The sequence below is a fragment of the Neopsephotus bourkii genome, unplaced genomic scaffold, assembly GCF_033783945.1.
Source record: "Neopsephotus bourkii isolate Nb327-2 ecotype Australia unplaced genomic scaffold, CSIRO-AGI_Nbou_v1 NB_1825, whole genome shotgun sequence".
Lineage (NCBI taxonomy): Eukaryota > Metazoa > Chordata > Aves > Psittaciformes > Psittacidae > Neopsephotus > Neopsephotus bourkii.
Window position 1 is genome coordinate 6,614,479 of NW_026902298.1, and position 21,725 is coordinate 6,636,203.

Consider the following 21,725-nt stretch of genomic DNA (forward strand, 5'->3'; position numbering starts at 1 on the left):
GCACACAACTACAGCATAAGAATGCACAGCAAACACTCTGCTTCTCAGGGATATTTTGGACATGCAGAGACATATGAATATAATCCTGCATATAAGGAAGAAATATTAATCAATTCTTTAAAGGTTTACATTTGAAGTCAATGTTACTACTGCTGTACTAGGATTAGATCCCCCCCACCCCAGGTTGGGTTCTAATGAGCCAGAAAATAATTACTATAAATCAGTTCTCCGCCTATAATGTAATAAACTACCACTACCAAGTGGTAAGCCTTCCATGCTTTCCTGAGACTCACAGGAGCCTCATTTGGGATTTCCTGGCTACAACACCCACCTGTGTGCTATAAGCACATCTGATACAACTGGGATATGTATTCAGACCTATCATACATGACTTGCATTTGACCACATATAGTAAGTGTAGTCTGTCCCAGATGGACTATACAATTTAAGAGCAACAACCTTAGTATAGTCCAATCTGCCTGATTCACTGCGCATGGGATTTTTGCCCTGTAGGCATCAATCAAAATGAGGAAAATTAATGATTTCCTATGATGGAACTTCCAGATGACAAAAGGAAAGATGTCTGGATACACTCAGATATATGGTAGCTAAACCGCTGCATCAGTCAGTTCACAGTTTGAAAACAAGTCAAGAACAGTTTGAGAAACAGACTCACAGTCATTAGATCCAAATATACTGTGTGTGAAAATACACTGTTGCAACATAAGAAAAGTTAAAGGGTTTTCCTATTTATCTCTTCTGGCAGTGATATTACAGCACCAAGATAAAATATTCTGGTTTAAGTCAGAGCTGATAATTCCAGAAAAGAAAAGAGATTTGAAAACTCTTCTGTGTTATGTCAGTGACAGACCATCATTTCAGATTAACTGCATGCTGGTTTGGGGTTGGTCTGGGTTTGGTTTTTTGTTTTGTTTTGTTGTGTTTTGGAGGGGCAGGAAAGGGCAGTTTATTTGGCTTTCAATCATACAGTAACACCTACCGAAGCATGTAATTGTATTAGTAACAAATAAAGTGTATAATCTCCTAACAGTTCAAAGACATTATGACCTACCATTCCCAGAAGCCTCTTCAGCTATTTTTTAAAACATGACATGTGAAAAGAATGCCAAGTAACTTGTAAACTTTGCTAGCATGAGATGTAAGCACGAAGCCCTTAGAAACAGCAGAGATTGAAAATTATCTACTTTCAAAAAACAAGCTTCCAGAGTGATGAATCTATTTAATCCACGTCTTTCAGGAAACGATGAGGAACTGAGGTTCATTGTCAGAAGGACATGAATTGGAAAAAATTTCTATTCTTTTTCTCATCATCTCCAGCTCTGTCAAGTCATATTTACAGACAAGTTTGAAGCAGGAAGAATAATGCATTTCTAATAAATCACTTTGTCTTCTGTGATCCCAAAGGAAAAGAAGGATGCTAAATAAGCTTCTGTTTTTACACACTCATCACCTAAAACTGAGCTGCTGAATCACTGTAATTATAGTATCATCATATTATTAGCTGGGTATTGTATTATTATCTAGCATATGATGATACTAGTTATGATTACACTATTGTCTCAATCTGTTTGGAACTAAAGGCATTCTTGTAATTTGGGAAGGTGCCAAGTGTCCAAGTAGCAATCAGTATTCACCAAACTCCCCTGTGAAGGGGATGTTATGTCCTCAACTTTTGCCTGATTTGATAAGATAAATTAACCCTTTTCATATCAGTGCTTCAACAAAAACAACAAAAAACCAGCAGCAGTAAACTCCCATGATCTAACATAGATTGAGGTATTCTGAAGAGTCAGTAAAAATCACTTACCACACCGATTCCTTCAAAAGCAAATATTGCAGTCCCAAAAAACAGTGGGTATTTCTTCCAGCCAACCACAGGAGGCAGTTTTCGTGGATCTATTATATCCTGAAGAAAACAATGTAAAACCATGCTATGCAAAGTGCATTATCTGATCTTACAATTTAGATTTAAACATTACCCTATAGCAAAGAAAACTCAGCACATGCTGAGTGGTGCACACATGGCTATTTACAATCCCAAACTCAGTCCTTTACACACATTCATAGCTGCCTCCCCACCCACACAGGCACTTGCACATATATTTAATCTGTGTTCATACTAGTGACACTAGAAATCATGCATTTAAAGTATCACACTAGTGTGTATGAGTGAATATCAATTAAAATAAAAGGGAAAGCTCACACCTCAAGCTTAATCTTCTGCAAACTTCTCATGGTGTTGCTTTCATACTGCAGTTATTCTCATAACCATAAGCAACAGCAAAAGAAAATCCTTTTAATACAAGCTGAGTTTCTACAGACCAATTAATACCAGAGTAATTAATTCTCTGCTTCCCACTCATAACATTCACATGATAGCTTTCTGAAGCAATACTGTCACTCAGCACTTATCTACACTGTGCATGCAACAGCATCTTATCACTTTTCAAAAATCCCAAGAAATAAAAAGGGAAAGGTTTTTACATGGGATTTTTTTTCACAACCACTGGTTTAATTTGTTCCATTATGAAATGCCTCCAAATACGAAAAAAACAGCAGCAATCCAGAATATGCAGCAACTATTCAACTTCCCAGGAGATGGAAGTTTGCAAAATGCATTCCTAAAGGGAAGTCTTAATTTTTTTCTGACTGTACTGGAGAAATACTAGACATAAACATCGCTGTTGAAATTGTTCTTCTGTTGCAACAGAAAGATTGACCACAGATTAAAACCTTGACAGTTCTGTGTGCAGCCCATAAAAATCCACATATTCTTTCCCCCAAGGACTCCAATCTGTTACAATACATATTTTTTCTGAAGTGCAACAATATTATCCTGTCTTTCAAAAGTACTGTAGAACTCTGTGCTTAAAGCATGTCAAGTAATAGGGCACCTCTTCAAATTAAATACAAGATAATTCCACCTTTCAGAAATTGTCGGTCAGTATCGGATCTATCAGAGACCAACTGCCACATGCAACAAATACAATCTGCCACACTGAAAACAAAAGACAATAAATGTTTCTATACTCACTCTAACAATATACTGGTAAATGATCACCAGGCTGACAGCCATGGATAGATTGGCAAGCAGTGAAAGCATAGACAGGCTCTTCAGGTCACGAATAAAGACCAGGAGGATCAAGAATGGCAGGAAACACAGCATGTATATTCGTAAATCAGTACTCCTTTTCTCAGAAGGACTGCTGGTGGCACTGACATTTATGGGAGCTGTCTTGTTTTCCAAGAATCCTTCATGGACCTGTACAAATTAAAAAAAATGATGATTCCAAATGGACACAAGAGGAAAATCATTCACAAAGAGAACAATTATCCATTGGAATTATCCCCCCAGGGAAGCAGTAGACTCCCCGGTGTTGAACACTTTCAAGATACGGCTAGAGAGGGTGCCGAGACATCTAGTCTAGGTCATGCTTTGCCAAGAAAGCAGACCATATGGTCCTTGAGGTACCTTCCAACCTGATTTCTGTGATTCTATGCTACCAAACAGCGCTAGCACTGAGTATACGGTCACTCTGCTAACGCATCATTGAACATGGCAGTCACACTGGGCCAAGAATAGCAGCCAAAGTAGAGAAAGAAGGACAGACTGGAGATACGGTTGGTAATCAAGGTATCATTGGCACTTTGAGACTTGCATGATGCAAGGAGCCTTAGTTGATATTGGAAAAACCAACTGTATGTAATCAAGTCATTCAAGTTGGCACATTGGCCAAAACTCAGATTTTGCAAGTCTAGGAGGAAAAAAATACATAAAAATATACAATTGACTTTCATTGTTTCAAACAATCCACAAACTCAGGAAGAATTAACTTAAAATTCTGTCATCTGTAACAAAAAGCACTGGATAGATTTTTTTTTTTCATTATGAAAAAGGGAAAGGTAAAAGATGCAATTCTGCAACCATGTTTTCCAGAAATCTCACTCTAAAATGAAAACAGAGAACACCAGTCATCATGGAAACACTGACTGTTTCCACCTTGCAAGAACCTTAAGTGTCACTTACAAGACATTTACCTTCTGTTAGCTTTTAATAAGAAAGTTGCAAAGAGCTAAATACATTTCGACCTGAATTCCAGTGAATCCACGCAGCTACAATAACTCTACTTTCCCAAGCAACATGTCAAACACTTAACCAAATTACTTCCCTAATGCCACATGAAGTAAAACTCCCTGCAGAAGTTTCCTGCTTTCCCACCATTCTTAAAATAGAAATACAGAAACAAAAAGTACACAGAAATACATTTTAACAGCCTTTCACCTTAACAACAGTCTCATGCGTTTACTTGCTTGCCGGCACCAACCAGCAGCCAGAGCCACCCTGCACACACGAACATGTAAGGGGGATTCTAAGAAATACAGTGTGATTTCAGCACGTAAGTCCCATTGAAAACCTCAGCTACAATAAATATTCAACCTACCATGCATTCAATGTATACAAATAACTGGAGCCTGATGATGAGCTATTAGAGAACAAATTACATTGTTCCTTTATGGAAAAGGAATAACAGCAGCAGGATACAGTTCAGGTTCTAAAATACATTCTTGAAATACCAGCTGGATTCTCAGAAATGTCATGACTTTGAGGAGCCTCCATCAGATCCTGCTGCTCGAAGTGCAAAGAAAGAAAAGAGATGAAATCCTGAACCTGCCCCATCCCTGGCAGTGTTCAAGGCCAGGCTGGACACAGGGACTTGAAGCAACCCGCTCTAGTGGAAGGTGTCCCTCCCCGTGGCAGGGGGGTTGGAACTGGATGAGATTTAAGGCCCCTTCCAACCCAAACCAGCCTATGAATCCATGAAAGGTTAACATTGTAGAAGAGCTAAAACAGACAAAAGTGATTGACAGGTGGAAGAAAGCTGAAGTAAAATGCTAAAATGATAAAAAGTAAGGATCATTATTTTCCCTTTTAGAGTGGCTGTAGGAGACTTGACAGTAAACATTATACTGGTCTGTTGAGGTGCAAGCCAACATTATCATCACTCTGAAAGTATTTTATTAGATTTTATATTTTTTTTATTAATCAGATATCACTTAAAACTGTTCTAACAAGTAACAAAATACAAAGCAGTAGGAGGACTTTTTTTGCATTCTTTCTCATATGCTGTTTAGCACAGTGCATATTTACTGCTGATTGTGGTACAATGGACTACGACTCACTGTCTGTCCAACTTTGTCTCCAAAACATTAGAATTAATATTATCTCAGATTCCTATTCTGGACAACAATCACTTTGAGTCTCCTGCTACTCTCCACTCATACATCACTGCATATGGCAGTCATGCTGGGCAAAGATCAGCAGACATTGTATGTCTTTTTCCTAAACAAAGCAACATAACCTGAAGTATCACTGGAGTATCAGCCAACTTAGTCAAACCTTTTTACTTACCCATCCATTGGATCTACTCTTGAAAAAGACATACATAATATTCTGTATATGTCACAGAGCCCAGTGAACATTGTTCAGCTTCCAAACTGAACACACATTATCTGCATTTTTTTTCTGTGCTTATGGATGTATCTGTGATTTCCACAAACATTTCCCTAAACCACGAGGAAATATCATCATGGTTTTAGAAAGGAAGCACACAGCTGCTGAAGTCACTATGCATAGTGACTGCAAAGGCATTAACTTACATGATAGTGTCATGTCTGAAACAGGAGGGCTTCATCAGATGTCTCATTCACGTAGCCCAAGCACAGCATTCAACTTCAGCTGTATCCAGGAAGATCAAACACTCATGCAAATCTGGTTACCAGACTCCTTATGTCAGGCACTCAAAACATGTCTAATGCACAACTAGTGACTGCAGAAAATTCAGTTCAACAGAACTATCTCAGAAGCCACAAATATTCCTTTCCTTAGTCTCTTCAAGTAAGACCACTGTTTCCTTGCCTGTATCCCTAAACCTTCTCTTTCTGTCATACAGTCCATAGACTTTTTAACGTCTAGTGGGATCACAACAGTAATCATTGAAGTCATTGGTTCCTCCTAATTCCTTTATTTATTCAACTCAGAGCAACACCCAGTACAATACCTTGTCCCAGAGCTGGCACAAAAGTATTTTATCAGACAGATAAAGACTGTGTGGTATTTCATTATTACTCAGTGCTGAACAATATTTTTAACAAGTGTCATTTTATTTCTTAAGTTTGAGGAGGTTTTTTTTCCTTTTTACAAAACCTAGGAAAAAAAAAAATCCATCCTTTAGCACCCCACCTATGGGTCATCTTTGAAGTGCTAAAGATCTAATAAAGTGCTCCCACACAGCAGGAACATGTTTTCATTTTTCAGCTCCAACAGCAAACAATGAAAAAAGGACACTTTTCTAGAGAACTCAGCAAATATTCACGAGTGAGTTGAGAAATGCCAAGAGGTAACTTAAAGTCTTCTGTTGCTCAAGAAAAGCAAAATATGACTGAAAGGGGACCATGCTCTTTGAAGCACAGATTCTTTTCCTATCCCTCCTACCCCAGTGTGTTCCTGCTCCAGTCTTGCTGCAGCCAAGTTCTTTTTTCCAGTTTCACCCTTCCTCTCCAGTTGTAGACACCTTCACCTATAAGCCTCTTACTGCAGTGTTAACCAGAACTCCCTCTACCAACCTAAGTTTCCCTGGAAAACATTCCTTAGGAAAAGCTTCCCTTGAAATCTGATATAACTGGAAATAGGGTCTTGCAGCACAAAGCGTCTGGAAAACACTGGTGTAATGCAGCCAACACTGTTATAATCCCCAAGAGACTAATGAGAAAAGATTTAGTACCAGAAGCTATACTGCATATCCGTAAGTGAGAAGGATTTCACAGAATTCAAATGATGAAATAAGTATTTAGAATCACATGCCCCACTGTGTCTAACTAAATATGCACCTCAAAGTAATCTGGGCTGATGAATATTCCATTCATGTACCAGAACCATTTTAAAATGCTGTCACATTTTCATTCTCCGAAACAGCAAATAAAGTGAAGGCAGAGATCACCAAATTTGGGTTGGCACCAGGTTTAACTGAGACTATCAAAGAAAAGATCTCAGTGGAAATTCCCATGAGTTCCAGTGGACTTAATTTGCAAGCATGATCGGAAAAGTACAGAGCATAATGCAGTGTCCTGGGTTCAGAAGTAGCAGTCATTTTTCTCCTTCTTGGTAGCTGGTGCAGTGCTGTGTTTTTGACTTTCAGCCTGGGAACAGTACTGATAACACTGATGTTTTTAGCTGTTGCTCAGTAATGTTTAGTCTGACCAAGGACTTTGAGTCTTATGCTCTGCCAGGGAGGATGGGAAGCCAGAAGGAAGCAGAGACAGAACTCCTGGCCTAAACTAGCCAAAGAGGTATTCCATACCACAGCACGGCATGTCTGGTATATAAACTGGGGGCAGTTACCCAGAAGGGTTAGATCACTGCTCGGGTCAGGCTGGGTATCGGTCAGTGGGTGGTGAGCGGTTGTATTCTCTTTCCTTGTTGTTTCCCTTATCATTATTATTATTGCTGGTAGCAGCAGTGATTTGTGTTATACCTTAGTTACTGGACTGTTCTTATCTCAACCCATGGGAGTTACGTTCTTTCGATTCTCTTCCCCATCCTTCCAGGAGCTGGGGGAGGAAGCGGGGAGTGAGCAAGCAACTGCATGGCTCTGGGTTGCCGGCTGGGCTTAAACCCCAACACAGAGCTATTGGTCAAGAAGCTGTATCAGTAATTTTTTATTATGTTGTTCCTTTACCTCAGCTCTCCACACATGCCCCCCTTCCCCCCCAATTCCCTCTGTCCACCTTCCTTCTCCTCCTCCACTACCCCAAACAGATTTTAAGCAACACCAACTTGTTTTCTCTGGTGCCCTCTACGGGACAGACTTCTGCAACAAAGAGTTGCCAGGAAGACTCCACAGATTCGTCCCTCCCAGAAGAGAGAGCACAGGGCAGCCTAAATCAAATACACTTGGTATATTGGAAGGGGAACTTCTGAATTGCTGATGGCTTTAATTGATTCACAGGTTACATGCCATGGGTCTCTGCAGCTACTGCTCTTGTAGCAGTTGCTTCCCTGTAAGATCTTTTAACTCTTCTTCAAGAAAGCAGCAAGTTCCTAAAAAGGTTTCATGGGTTGCTTTTTTCCCAAAATCTACAAAAGCCACAGTCAGTAAGCGTTCAGTCTCATCTGTTGCTTAAGGTCAAAACACATACATAAAAACTGGCTGATCAGATACGTATTTGATAGGAAAGGCTCAAACTTACATTAGAAAGGATGCAACATAAATCTCCACTTCAGGAGGCCAACAAAAGGACGTCAGACGTAAAATAGGATTTTTAGGTTTTGAGATAAGATTGTGACAGTAGAACTTTAGGTTTTACAGTTCTGATTGATTTCTTCCCTCTACCAAGACACAAATTACAGAGTATCCAGCTTCCAAATACACAAATTAACCTCATCTTCATCTGTAGAACTTGGAATACTTTTTAGACACAGTATAAATACTCACCTACAAGGGGAGGGAAAAAAACATACTATCCCCTATGTACTAACCGCCCCACAAACAGAGAAGGATAAATTACTTACAGCTAGAATATAAAATAAAGGATTTACAATGCCAGTAAGAAATTTTAAGCTTCTACAAAGAATCAGCTGTCTAACAGATAGGAAAGCATTGGGACTGACTGCTGAGGAGGCTGCAGAAATTTCAGTGTCAGGCATTTTTAAGAACAAAAATCAGGATTAACATCCAAAGGACCCTGTGCCAGACGAGACCATTCTAGAAAATGGAATGGTCTAAACAAGAACCAAAGAAGATTCCAGTGACATAAGGTCACGGGGAAAAAGGCTAAGTCAGCAGAAGGCCTGGCCGAAAAAAAAAAAAAAAACAAAGAAAAAGAAAATAAATCAGAGGCAGGGTAACATTACTCACTTGTTTCACATTTTCTGCCAAGAACACAACATAAACGCTACAAAATCCCAGCTGTGTTATCACTAGGAAGAAGTCGACAATATACCTGAGGAAGAAAAAAACAAACAGGCATTATACTTAGGATCCAAACAATAAGCCCATTTCTACCTAATAGGCAATTACTGCTCCTTTTACACTAGTCAATATACTAGACTCAAATGCCACATTAATCTCAAGAGCACTGCAATGCAGGTTCCTTTTATACTACATATCAAGACTACTAATGCAAGGGAAGGAAACTTTTATTGTCATTGCCACTTTAAAGTAGCTACATGTCATTTTTGCAAAATATAGTGCATATTTCCCCATTATTTCTATGTTACATTTAAACATAGATCAAATAATAGCTTTGCTTCCTTTCAGAATAAATATATTGAAGTAATTAACATCTGCAGTGTCAACTTGCTTTAAGCAGAGTGAACTCTGATGAAGAGAAACGTGTTTACGATAAAAGAGAATGATAACTTAAATTACTTCATTACACTACACAATACAGATTGCACTTCTGGTTATACCACGTCTCTTCCTATATTACCAAATTCTTTTCTTCACAGTTCTCATAGACCTGAGAATTGAAATGCTTAACAGAGAGAGACACTCCCCAATACTCTCACGTTTCCTCTACTAGCTGGCTGCAGGAAATAACAACCCTGAATCAAAGTATTTCAAGCACACAGAACGCGCTGCCCAAGCAGGTAACATCTTAGTAAAAAGGAGATCTCCTAACCATTCCAAGGATAGCCACTGAATGTTTAATAAAGAATTTATTAAACTAAATTCTAATGTAAACTTACCGTCCCCAAGAAGCTCGTTTCTGAAGAGCAGTCAGGGGCCCCACTTCCATGGCGTAACTAACTGTGTCACTATACCCCAGTGAAGACTTTTTCATCCTGAAATCAAAAAGATAGAAGAAAAAACAGAGTTACTAGAAACTATGAGGGCTTAGATCCCTACCTTGAAAACACTGGTGGCCTTCCAGGGTTATAAGTAACCACCTGTGGCACCATTCTGTGGCTGCTGAACTTTAGAGGTATGGTTGGGTTTCTTTCCCCCAGGAAGGACTATTCAGCACTCTACAAGCATGTGAACCACAATGTGGCTTCCCCCTAATGCAACAGTTTCTTGATACATTAATCCAAAATCAGATTCTTATATCAGTAATCTCAAATCTAAAAGTCGCAAAGAGCTTCAAAAGGATTCAACAGATTTTCCTGGACAAGCAGGCATTGCAGTTGTTTCAGCGATCTCAGTTTTACATACATCTGCAAAGGCCATTTAAAACTACAGAGGAAAAAGTAAAGAACTCAGGAATGAGAGGATCCCTTCACAGGACAATATCATCTTAAACTGATATGGTAGTTTTTTCACTACATGGACAGGGATAGTTTTGTGATTCTGTTCAGTTCGAAACCTTCATTTCACTTTTTAAAAACAAGACTCTGCTTCTGTTTAACATCCGACAGATAAAAATGTTTAATAAGTCACTATTAATCAAAAGAATCAGTCAAACTTTATAAGCTGCTTTCCCCCCCCCCGGTATCGTAAATCTCACTTGGAAGTGCATCTAGTGTTTATCTGCATCATTTTAACACATTCCTTCAGCACTAGAATTTCAAACAATCAAGTTATCACAATCCAAAGACACAGAGCTCACAAATACTTTTGAAAGATTAACTATTAACAAAAGTTCTTAGTTTATCTTTTATCCCTATGAAGTACTTATAAACTGCCTATTTATAAACTGGACACTTTTCAAAGCTATGAAGATCCAGAAGCTATGAAGAAAGCTATGTGGATAAAGAAGGACTAATGGACTGAAACCAAGCAATTAAAACTGTAATGAGAAAGACCTCATTATGTGCCAGCAAAGATAGGAAACCAACTTCATTTTGTGTATGAGCAGAGAACAAACATTTTTTCAATATATTAAAGTATAGCTATCATTTATAGCTTCACAATCCAAAACTGAGTGTTACTTCTTGCAAGTTCAAGATTCTGAACTGAAGAGAAGAAACTGCTACAGCATCAGGACATTCTGCAGGCCAACAATCAGAAACAGAAAAGAAGAAAGAAAAAACATAATACTCAAATTCAGCAACAGAATGAGCAGTTCCACATTTACCTCTGACATAGACAGTGGCTGCAACGTACCAAGATGTGCATACAGTGAACAGATATAATTCCTATGAACACAAGGCTGATTGGTCCAATCTGGTATGGAAAAAAAAAGGGAGAAGACAGGAAATAAAGAGGATTTTTCATTAAAATATGCTGGGAGAAAATCTTTACATGCAAAAACATTTACATGGTAGCAAATAAATTAAGAATTAAAAATTTTATGCAACTAGATTCCCCACCCCCTTCAGATGAAGACTCACTGCTGATGTTTTACAGCATTCCTTACTTTTATCTTGTTACTTGAGAGGCGGCTACTAAGGGGCAATAAAGCACAAATACGGAATGGGTGTGAATAGCTTCATCCTCTGAAAGCCTCACTAAGATATGAGCCAAAAAAATCTGTTAAGTGAAAAGACTGCATATACTGTGCAAACCAAAACAGTGGCTTGAACCACTTCAAAGTGGCAATAACATTTCCTTTGCATTAGTAGACTTGATGTATAGCATAAAAAACAACCAAACCCTTGATAATTTCTATTATTACAGATATAAGTTAGAGATAATTTGAAAATCGAACAATATGTTTGAGTAGCAGTTTGACCAAAGATACTTGCTTTTCACATTTACTTTCATTCTTAAACTGAACATCCAGTAAGAAAGAATTATGTAGTCGTAAAGTGAAAATGTCACTTGGTTAAGTTTAGCCTGGCTTAGGAAATGCACTGTTTGTTACCCAGTATAAACAAGCTGTGCTATACCCTGCTTCTGAAGAACAAGCTGATGCCTGTTAAATGTGATCTGTACAAAGAGATCAGATGTAGAGAAGTCTGTACAAAGATAAGACAAGGCGGGAATAAAAATTCCTGCGAGTTTGAGTGCATCAAAGTCTTCCTCCTAACAAAGTTTTGTTTTCACCAGAAAAACATTTCAGCTAAGCAAAAATACAACACAGTCTTCAGGGTGAAGCAGTAACCTTAAAAATCAAATCCTCACTCTTCAGTACTAAATTCACAGTCTAAAGAGGAAAAAATAGAACACAATTCTCTTGAAGCTGACAGTGATAATATCTCAATACAAAAAGCATTGAGATTTCAGTTTTTCAGGCTTAGACACATATCTTCAGATCTTCCCAGATAACTTTTCTACTATTTGAACCCTTACCACAATGCCAGCATTTTTTATAGCAAGTGGAAGACCAAGAAGCCCAGTTCCAATGTTTCCCTTGAGGAGGTGTGTCAGTGTTTGTGTAAACCTGAGGATAAAAATACAGTCATGTTAGAAGTACAGTGAGACTGGGGGAGAGAGGAGGAAACAGAAAAAACAAAATCACACCCTCTGTCACTTATTAATAAGTGGATAAATTCTGAGCTTCAACTGCTTTAAGGTAGTCCAGCTACTTTAAATGATGCATGGCATACTAAAATAATGCTCTTATTCCTCTTTACATATGAGCTCCCCCAAATAGAACATACAAGTCCGATTTTCAGTTCTTCCCTCCAGCTTGTGGAATGTTACTTTCTGTGCAACTTTACTATCGTTTAGCCTCAGAGTAAAAATTGACAAGTTTCATCACTTCAGTTTTAGAATCAGCAACATTCTGACCTGCAAATTGCAAGTCTGACAGCCAAAGCTCTACCAAAAGAAAAGCTTCACACGTTCTTCTACTGAAGCTTTAAGAAGCTGATTATTTCCAAAGTTGTCTTAAGTTTCTTTACAGAAACATAAAATCAATCAAAACCTTTTTTAAACAGTGCTTAGGTTCTGAGTGACACAATCACTTCACAAATCAGCACCTTGGAATATTTTACAGCCAGTACATTGTTAGCTTACGAACAGCACAGAACCTACTCAAAAGAGGCTGCTTTTTGGCAGAACTATGCAAAGTCCCAATGTATTACTACAAAATTGTACCACAGGTGCAAGAAAGTGCCTTAAGAGTTCAGTAAACTACTCATGAGAAACTAAGGAACAAATTTTAACAAGCTGATACTTAAGAGTAATACGTACGTAATGCCTCCTCCATCACCAAGCTGGTAATGCTTCTCAACTGGCAGGATAGCACTTTCATGCTCTTCATCCGAGAGGCCACCTGAGTTTTGTTCATCAATTAAAGGCTTCATTACTTCCATGTCTGTACAACAGAGTTAACACTACATTAGCACTAGAAAATAGCTTATAGTTTAGAAGTAAAAGAGGACTCAAAGTTCCCATGCCATGAGGCTTGCACATGTTCCTAACTATAAAGCTGATTTAGGCAGATAGATACAACAGCCCAAGTTTGCACAGGGAATTCTGTCTCTGTAAAGCAGCACACCATCTCATTATTATGGCCAAACATTGTTTTTTTCATTATGAAAAACAACTTTATCATAATGTCAATGCTCCTAATCACTTTGCAAGCTAGTTTAAGAAAACCAAACCAGAAAAGTCATCCACTGCTACCAAAGGATGAGATCTTACCCTCCATTAGCTTCTTGCAAAACTAAGCATTTAGTTTACTCTTATCAGTGGTGAACAAGGGTACTGTCAAGTCACCCCATCCTAAAATGGGTAGGTAAAACAGGTACCGTGGAGGAGCTCTCGTTACTGGCAAGAGAACCAAGATGAAGCAATTAGGGTGCATGCTTTGAAACCTGAAACTACATTAACCTTTTCATGTAGCAAAAACTGCCACCACAGTCAACAAATGCAATTCCACCATCCAGCCAAGTAACAGCGCCAAGCAACAGCAGCCTGCAGTAAACAAAACTGCCTCTGAGGCAAAACTAACAGCTTATACCAGTTTAATGTTGGTTAAATTATAATTACTTATTTTTTAATTACTACAGTTAAGCAAAATGAATCTTGCCCAGAGCAAAAAGATTACTTCTTACACTTGCCTACCACAGTATCATTCATCAAACACAGAATCACAGGCTGGTTTGGATTGGAAGGGACCTTAAAGCTCATCAACCCCCTGCCACAGGCAGGGACACCTTCCACTAGAGCAGGTTGCTCCAAGCCCCATCCAACCTGGCCTTGAACACTGCCAGGGATGGGGCAGCCACAGCCTCTCTGGGCACCCTGTGCCAGCGCCTCAGCACCCTCAGATTGAAAGATTTCCTCATGTCCGGTTTAAATCTACTCTATTTCATTTTAAAACCCCTTTGACTTCCACAGGCACCACAGGCCCTGGTAAAAAGTCTCTCTCCAGCTTTCTTACAAGCCCTCTTTAGGCACTGGAAGGCTGGAATAACATCTCCCTGGAGCCTTCTCTTCTCCAGGCTGAACAAGCCCAAGTCTCCCAGCCTGCCTCCATAGCGAGCTGCTCCAGCCCTCAGAGCATTTTTGTGGCCTCCTCTGGCCTTGCTCCAATGGGTCCACGTCTTTCTTGTGCTTTCAGAGCTGGATGCAATACGCCAGGTGGGTTCTCATGGAAGATCACTATGATGCAATGCTACACCATTTCCTAAGCTAACAGCAGTATCATAATAGTCCTTTTCTAAAATCTGCATGAGGAGATTGCATTTCCAATCACACATTGCTGGAACACAGGAAGGAAAAGTTCCCCTCCATGAGCAAAATCTATTGCTATGCATAAGTTGCATACGCTAACCTTCAGTGGCACATTTTGCCCTCATGCCGTTTCTTGAGCTTTCACTTAAATGACTTCCCCTACAACTGACCATCAAGCATACACAACTTTTACAACATGTTCTGCTTTTTCATCTTTTCCTCCTCTGCTGGATCCGCTAAATCATCTCCATGTCAAGGAACACATAAATACTTTGGGCTTGATTGTCTCACCTTTGTGCATTTGCCTCCATGACATGACATTCCTTCTTCGCCTCATAACTACTCGGTTTTTAATGCATACAGTACAAAGGTCTATAAAATCTTCTTTGTAAGTTCTCCTTATGTCTTTTGGTACATGCTGTGCTCTACTTGAACCTTTCTCCAGGCAGTCTGCCACCTCAAGATTTGTTGACAAGATTCAGGAAGACCTGTAAAACTGCCAAAAATTGGAACGGAACTCTCTGAACTACAGCACACAGCCTCACAACAGAGAAAAACAACTGCAAGCAGGTGCTCTTGGTATACTTTCTTATTCCACCTTTACAATGCTTCAAGCACAGTTGTCCTTTTTCACTGCAAAGTTTGCCTTACTATGGAACCACCTAAACCCAAAAGAAAGGAGACAGTGAATTTAACCACCCCTGCTTTTTAACTTGAGTCACTGGGGCAAAGCACCTGACAATCCTTTCAAGGGAAAAAATGGGTGTCCTGAATACCTCTATTATGGTGGCTTGAATGTTTACTTCTGGTCCTGGGGAGGTATAAGTTACGTATCTTTTAGTATCTGTTTTCCCACACCATTCTGCTATTTTATAAGGGTCACTTATGCAACAGAACAGCCAAATTTCATACACCCAGATGAAAGCTATCACTGATTATGGCAGAAAACCAATGCATCATAAAAAAGATTTATTTTGAAAACCATGTTAAAGTTTATTTCCAAAGTGGCTCAAAGTACAAGGCAACACATCTCATACAAAACTTGAGTCCTGACAGCACGGAACCTCCTATTTGAAAGGAGTAGCTTCTGTTCTGTAGTCACTACATGCAAGAACTGAACCACTTTCTGCTGTTTATCAGTTACCTATATTCTGCTTTCAGTACATATCACGGTAACCTTTCTAGTATCATTGGTCTACTGGGGGATTTGAATAAAGATCTGCATGTCAATAAAAGTTAACAGAGTGGCAGGATCTTAAGCATTTCTTTAAATGTGCTTCTTTCAAACTCAGCTAAGCAAAGGCAGCCAAACAATACTGAAGTGTCAAGCTGTTAGGTGTCATAACACTGATTTTACAGGGAATTTCCTTATGTGAAGACCATAGCTCCAGCTGTACCTGACAGAAGGGGAAAATTCACCTTAAACATTGAAAATGGGTCTGTTTGACCACACAGAAAGAAGGTAATTTACCCCACGTTCCACTACAGAACGTTTTAAAGATGCATTAAATTGAAACAAACATTTGCATACATTTCTTTTTATAGATACAATCTCTGCCAACCTGCATTGCACAGTATTTGCAGTCTGTAACTGATTTTATTGCTATTAGTTTACCATACTGCTGTACTTCTAAAACTTCTAAAATGCTTATCAAATTGGTATCCTTAAAAGAAAAAAGGAATTTAAGTTCATCTGACGCATCTCAGAAATACAGCCAGACCTTCCAAAGTCCCAAGACCATTGACACCAGCTTTTCTCTGAGGTGGTAGCTAGTCGCAACAGCAGCAACAACTGGAGCACAGTCAAAGGCTTACTTAATTATCTTCTACAAGTAGCCGTTTTACCAGACAAGAGGCATTTATTTCCACTCGGTTATTATGGAAACATTTGTCTGAGCATATGTCTGGAAACAAAGAAACTCTTCTCTTAAAAACAGGATTCAAAGCACTTACTACAGGTTCCCCTCGAATACTGCTATTTGGTCTCTATTCTAGCCACAAAAATGCTTTTGAATTGCCTCTTTTCCCCATTATTATCCTTTTATCCCATGAGTGGTGCATAGCTTTGACCTAAAACATGTGAATCCCTTAACAGTAATGGTATTGGGACATAATATAAGGTTTGGATCATGCAACTTTCTAAGCATTTGAGAATAGATCTCCACTGTTGGAATACCAAGGCTACATCCATCTTTATGGCACAGTCCATATGCACAGTGACATCCAGATTTGTGAAACATCCACGTTTCAAACTCGGAGCCTACAGTGCATTAAGTAAGGCAGCTTGAGCTTTTTCTGCCCCATAAGGCAGATGCATACTCATCTTCAGTAGATGAGCAAGTGCCCTGCATGCTGGGATCTAACCTGAAATTAACTGTTCTGGGAAGTCCATGGTCACTGCCTGAAAATGGGCACAGGATACATACATTCACTTTGATTCCTTCCTAGACAGGTCCGGTATGTGCAGTTCAAATGTGCAGCTACAAGAACAGGATACACATACAATGCCTGGGTCAAAGGCTGCCTGCTGCTTCAAGGAGCACATGGTGCAGAGCACACCTCAGCCTACCTTAGGCCCATGTTCACCAAGTGGTCCAGACTGCATCCAGACACCACAGACCATTAATGACCTGATCCAGTCCTCAGTCACATAACTCACTAAAAATTTTGCATCAACTTTAATCAGCACAACTAAGAATGAAGGAATTCACTTCTGCACACCCTAAATGTCCTAAACCTTTCATAACATATTCAAGCAACCCTTTGGTTCAAAAGCTCCGCAAGAAACTGAACTTTCACTCAGAACTTAAGTTTTCTACACTGTTCAAGCAGTTAACACTTTCAAAATTAACTGAACCTTTTAGGTCTACATGAAACAAAACTTACCTCCACCATTTTCATTTTATGGCAGAAACAGTGACAAGAGGATGAAGCAGTTTGCCAGGTCCACACAGCAACTTAAAGGCTAAGGAAATACTAAAAACAAAGCGAAAATGCAATCTTCCATTGTTCCTTTGGAGAATGTCACCCTCTCAGACAAATTTTATCTAAAACCCCTTTTCTAATCCACCTTGGCAATATGATCTGTTGGGTTTCTTTCTTTTCCTTGAGGGCTCTGAAGTCAGTGTCGTCAAACAGAAAGAACTGGATTTGACATATAAGCATAAGAAGATTTGGGGTACAGGATGTAGCTTAGCGTTGTTTACATCAACTGTTTTCCTCGTTTATGGGTAGAAGAATCACACAGGTCTTGAAGTACCACTTCACATATACATTAAATGCATGGCAAAAAGCATTATGCAAACTGGTTAGTCAGCTTCTACACAAAACCGTGCTAACAGGGCCAGAAACACAGCACATGACTCACAGTCCTGTGAAATGGGTTTATTAACTAGAGGGTGACCCAGTGACTCTGTAATAGGGATGAAGATTCAGTTCAATAAGCAGCTGTTTTGACTGCTGGTTAAAACAAGAAAATCAGAACCACAGAATCTTTACACTAGCCTAAAATGTGGGCTTATGCTGGTATTTTCTCACAGGCTACAAACTGCAATCCATATTCAGATCCAGAGGGCATATCCAGTGCATCTGCCACCTAACCAAGCCTGTAACTGCTCTTACAGGACAAGTTTAGTGACCAAGACTCTGAATAGAATCATAGAATAACAGAATAGTTAGGGTTGGAAAGCACCTTAAGATCATCAAGTTCCAACCCCCTGCCATGGGCAGGGATACCTCACACTAAACCATGTCACCCAAGGCCTCATACAACCTGGCCCTGAACACTGCCAGGGATGGAGCATTCACAGCCTCCCTGGGCAACCCATTCCAGTGCCTCACCACCCTAACAGGAAAGAATTTCCTCCTTATATCCAATCTAAACTTCCCCTGTTTAAGTTTTAACCCATTACCCCTTGTCCTATCACTACAGTCCCTAATGAAGAGTCCACCCCCAGCATCCCTATATGCCCCCTTCAGATACGGGAAGGCTGCTATGAGGTCTCTACGCAGCCTTCTCCAGGCTGAACAGCCCCGACTTTCTCAGCCTATCTTCATATGGGAGGTGCTCCAGTCCCCTGATCATTCTCGTGGCCTCCTCTGGACTTGTTCCAACAGTTCCATGTCCTTTTTATGTTGAGGACACCAGAACTGCACACAATACTCCAAGTGAGGTCTCACAAGAGCAGAATAAAGGGGCAGGACCACTTCCTTTGACCTGCTGGTCACACTCCTTTTGATGCAGCCCAGGAGTCAAGGACACATAACTACAATGTAACACAGAAAACACACTGATATGGGATGGCAACCACAACTGTAGTAACAGAAGAAGCCTCGTGTCCCCATCAACTGCATTCAATTTATCATCTTAACACTGTGAAGAGGCTTTTTAATCCAGCATTCTGAACCAGGGCTCTCAAGAAAAAACAGAGTTACAAAGAAAACCTTGTCACTAATTATTTTCTGAATCTGCAACTGGTTAGTAAACAGTTTGCCCTGTAACTCTCAGTTACTCCCTCAACCACAAAGAAAACTCTGTTCCTGCACTCTTCACCCTATAAATAGCCTCCAGCATTTCTCCAGAAGGTAAACTGCAAAGTACAACGTTGTCCACGAAGCACATGTGGATCTGGCAGCATCTGCCACATTACTCACGTGCTTCCACAACCATGGAAGAACTTAAGAGATCCACATGAAGTTACTGCGAATGGCAGTGCTAGGGCCATGCTGGTCCAGATCAACAGACTTCTGTCAACTTCTCTAGTTCAAGAAGGAGCTAACAGAGAATCCCACTCAACCACACACAATCCAGCTCCCTTTTTATTTTCCACAACTCCTACAGAATACAAGAGAGACAAGAATAAACAGAGAAACCCTCTCAAACTAAAATGTACTTTCCAGAATTGAAAACTCCTCTGGTTTAAAAATTCCTGTAAAATACAATAATTACATTTTCAGGCTAGCAGAAGTTAGCATTAGCTTTTATTGTGTTTATTTTTCCAAGAACTTTAAAGTTTTGTTTCATGCAGTCATATGAATCACTCTTCATTTTTTTCTTTGGAAAACATATATTGTGTGTCATTTACTTTTCTCCATTACAGGCTGTAACCTAATAGAGTAGATTTATCATGCTTTATGGCTGAATTTATTAATCCTGGTAACAGCTGTTTCCAAACAAATGTTGAAAGTCAATAATGCCACTCCATAAACAGGAAGAACTGTTTGCTTTTGCATCCTGCCTATCAAATCCAGAAGCCTAATGAAACAAGACACTTGAGTTATTAACCAAAGCATACACAGCTCTCCATAGTTTATTACACACTCTCAGTGGAGCTCTTTTACACCAACCCACAGTGGCTCATTTATTTGGGAAGATGTCAGTGTTAAATAACCCACTATTCTGTCTGGAACAAGCTACACATTTCTACATGATTAATACACTTCCAAATGATGACATGTTGGTAAGACTCAAGTTTTATTGAGTATTCAACAGGACCAAAACATGTAAGATTTCAGAAGCTTTTTACCAGGTGTTGACCTTCACTTAGAAACCATTAATGTCATGAAATACTCTGATTCTAAGGGTTCTGACAGAGAAACTGACAGACATGTGAAACAGCCAACAAAGTCTAAGATTTCTGTCTGTCACCTGTGTCAGAAGGTGGCAACATCTCACTGTAAGATGAATCAGCCCCTGGGACAATACAGTCTGAAGCACATCTGCTTCCCAGCATTATCACTGGACAGCATGAATTCTTTGGATTACAGTGGAACATCTCTTTGAGATGAGATTTTTAGTCTGCCCAGCCTAGCATTACTTGTGCTTTAAGAGTATGCTATTAATTCTCTCGTCATCTACAGATAGACAAATTAGGGGGCAAACACAGTATGTGCCTCCCTGCACTCAAGATTTAAAGCTCCGAAGACTAATCTGCAATAAATACAGCTAAAATATCAACACACATAGCCCCAAAAGAGCCCAAATAAACCCCAAGCATTCACCGAAGATAACAGCATCACCTAACAATGCACACAGAAGGCGTTTCCACTAATTTCTATACAAGACCGCGACTTCCCAATGAAATGAGGGTCCAGTCAGACACCACTAACGCCTTCAGCAGCCGCCCCGAGCGACGGGCTCCGGCTAAGCGGGGCCGCAGCCCGCCCTGAGCCCCGCTGTGGCGAACCCTAGCTGGGTATCCCCTTCTGCGGGGTCCGCGGAGAAAGACGAGGCCCCGCCGGACCTGCGTCGCGCTCCGCTTCCTTCAGCCCCGCCGGCCGCGGATGCCTCTGGCCCGGCTCCAGGCTCCCAGACCTCGCCGCCCGCCTCCCCACTCCCGCTGCGCTGCTTTGCCCTGAGGAAATCCCGGCACTCGCCGACGCGGGGACGCGGCCGGAGAGCGCCCACCCCTCCCCTGGGTGGGATGGTTCATCCCGCCCGCCTCGATGCGCTGAGCACTGCAGCGCATCTCCCGTGGGCAGAACCATTCCGCCTCGAGGGGAGGGGGATAAAGTTAGCCGGCCGCTCTTCACGCTCACACCCCCTCCTCTCCGCCCCGCAGCACGCCGCCATCCCGCAGCCCCTCGGCCGCTTCCGCCGCCCCGCACGCCTCACCCAGCTCCTCCCGGCCGGCGCCATCCATCTCCCCACCGGCTCTCCGTTCGCCCTTCCGCCAAGGTGGAGCCGGCCGGCGCGGCGCTGCGCATGCGTCCCGCGCGATGGGCTGGGACCGGGGGGAGCGAACCATAGATAGCAGCGGGAAAGACAAGCCCGGTGTGGCTGGTGTTGGTCCTCCTGGACTGTGTGTGTCCCTCGGCAGTCCCAGAGTTGATCCTGTGCACTGCACAGCCTATCCCAGCTGGTGCGGGGCTCTGCAGCCACCTTCCAATGGCTTCCACTGCTGGAGGTTCTCCCCCTTAACACCTCCAAGTCTCACTCTCACAGAGCCTCCTTGTGCCTCCTCGGTGCCTCCTGGCCCGGCCGTGCTGCTGTGGCAGTGCATGGTTCCTGCAGACCTCCAGCCACCCTCAGAGAATCATAGAATCAAAGAATAGTTTGGGTTGGAAGGGACCTTCCGAGCTCATCTGGTGCAGTCCCCCTGCAATGGGGAAAGACATCTTCAGCTGGATCAGGTTGTC

At 40.9% G+C, this 21,725-nt stretch overlaps 1 protein-coding gene across 2 annotated transcripts in view; it reads right to left on the reverse strand.

The window, feature by feature from the left end:
* The window catches only part of SLC36A4 (solute carrier family 36 member 4), a 61,560-nt gene extending 40,248 nt beyond the window's left edge, over positions 1 to 21,312 (reverse strand). The window contains exons 1-8 of one of the 2 annotated variants that reach the window (XM_061343787.1): positions 21,202 to 21,312; positions 13,101 to 13,224; positions 12,255 to 12,345; positions 11,098 to 11,186; positions 9,770 to 9,865; positions 8,937 to 9,021; positions 3,056 to 3,283; positions 1,829 to 1,927 (exon numbers count right to left, since the gene is read on the reverse strand). In XM_061343787.1, the coding sequence (XP_061199771.1) occupies positions 1,829 to 1,927; positions 3,056 to 3,283; positions 8,937 to 9,021; positions 9,770 to 9,865; positions 11,098 to 11,186; positions 12,255 to 12,345; positions 13,101 to 13,224; positions 21,202 to 21,229 (840 nt within the window). In that variant the 5' untranslated portion in view covers positions 21,230 to 21,312. The remainder of the gene's footprint in view (positions 1 to 1,828; positions 1,928 to 3,055; positions 3,284 to 8,936; positions 9,022 to 9,769; positions 9,866 to 11,097; positions 11,187 to 12,254; positions 12,346 to 13,100; positions 13,225 to 21,201) is intronic. The other variant, XM_061343788.1, reaches the window with a different exon arrangement.
* Positions 21,313 to 21,725: the final 413 nt, after the last annotated feature.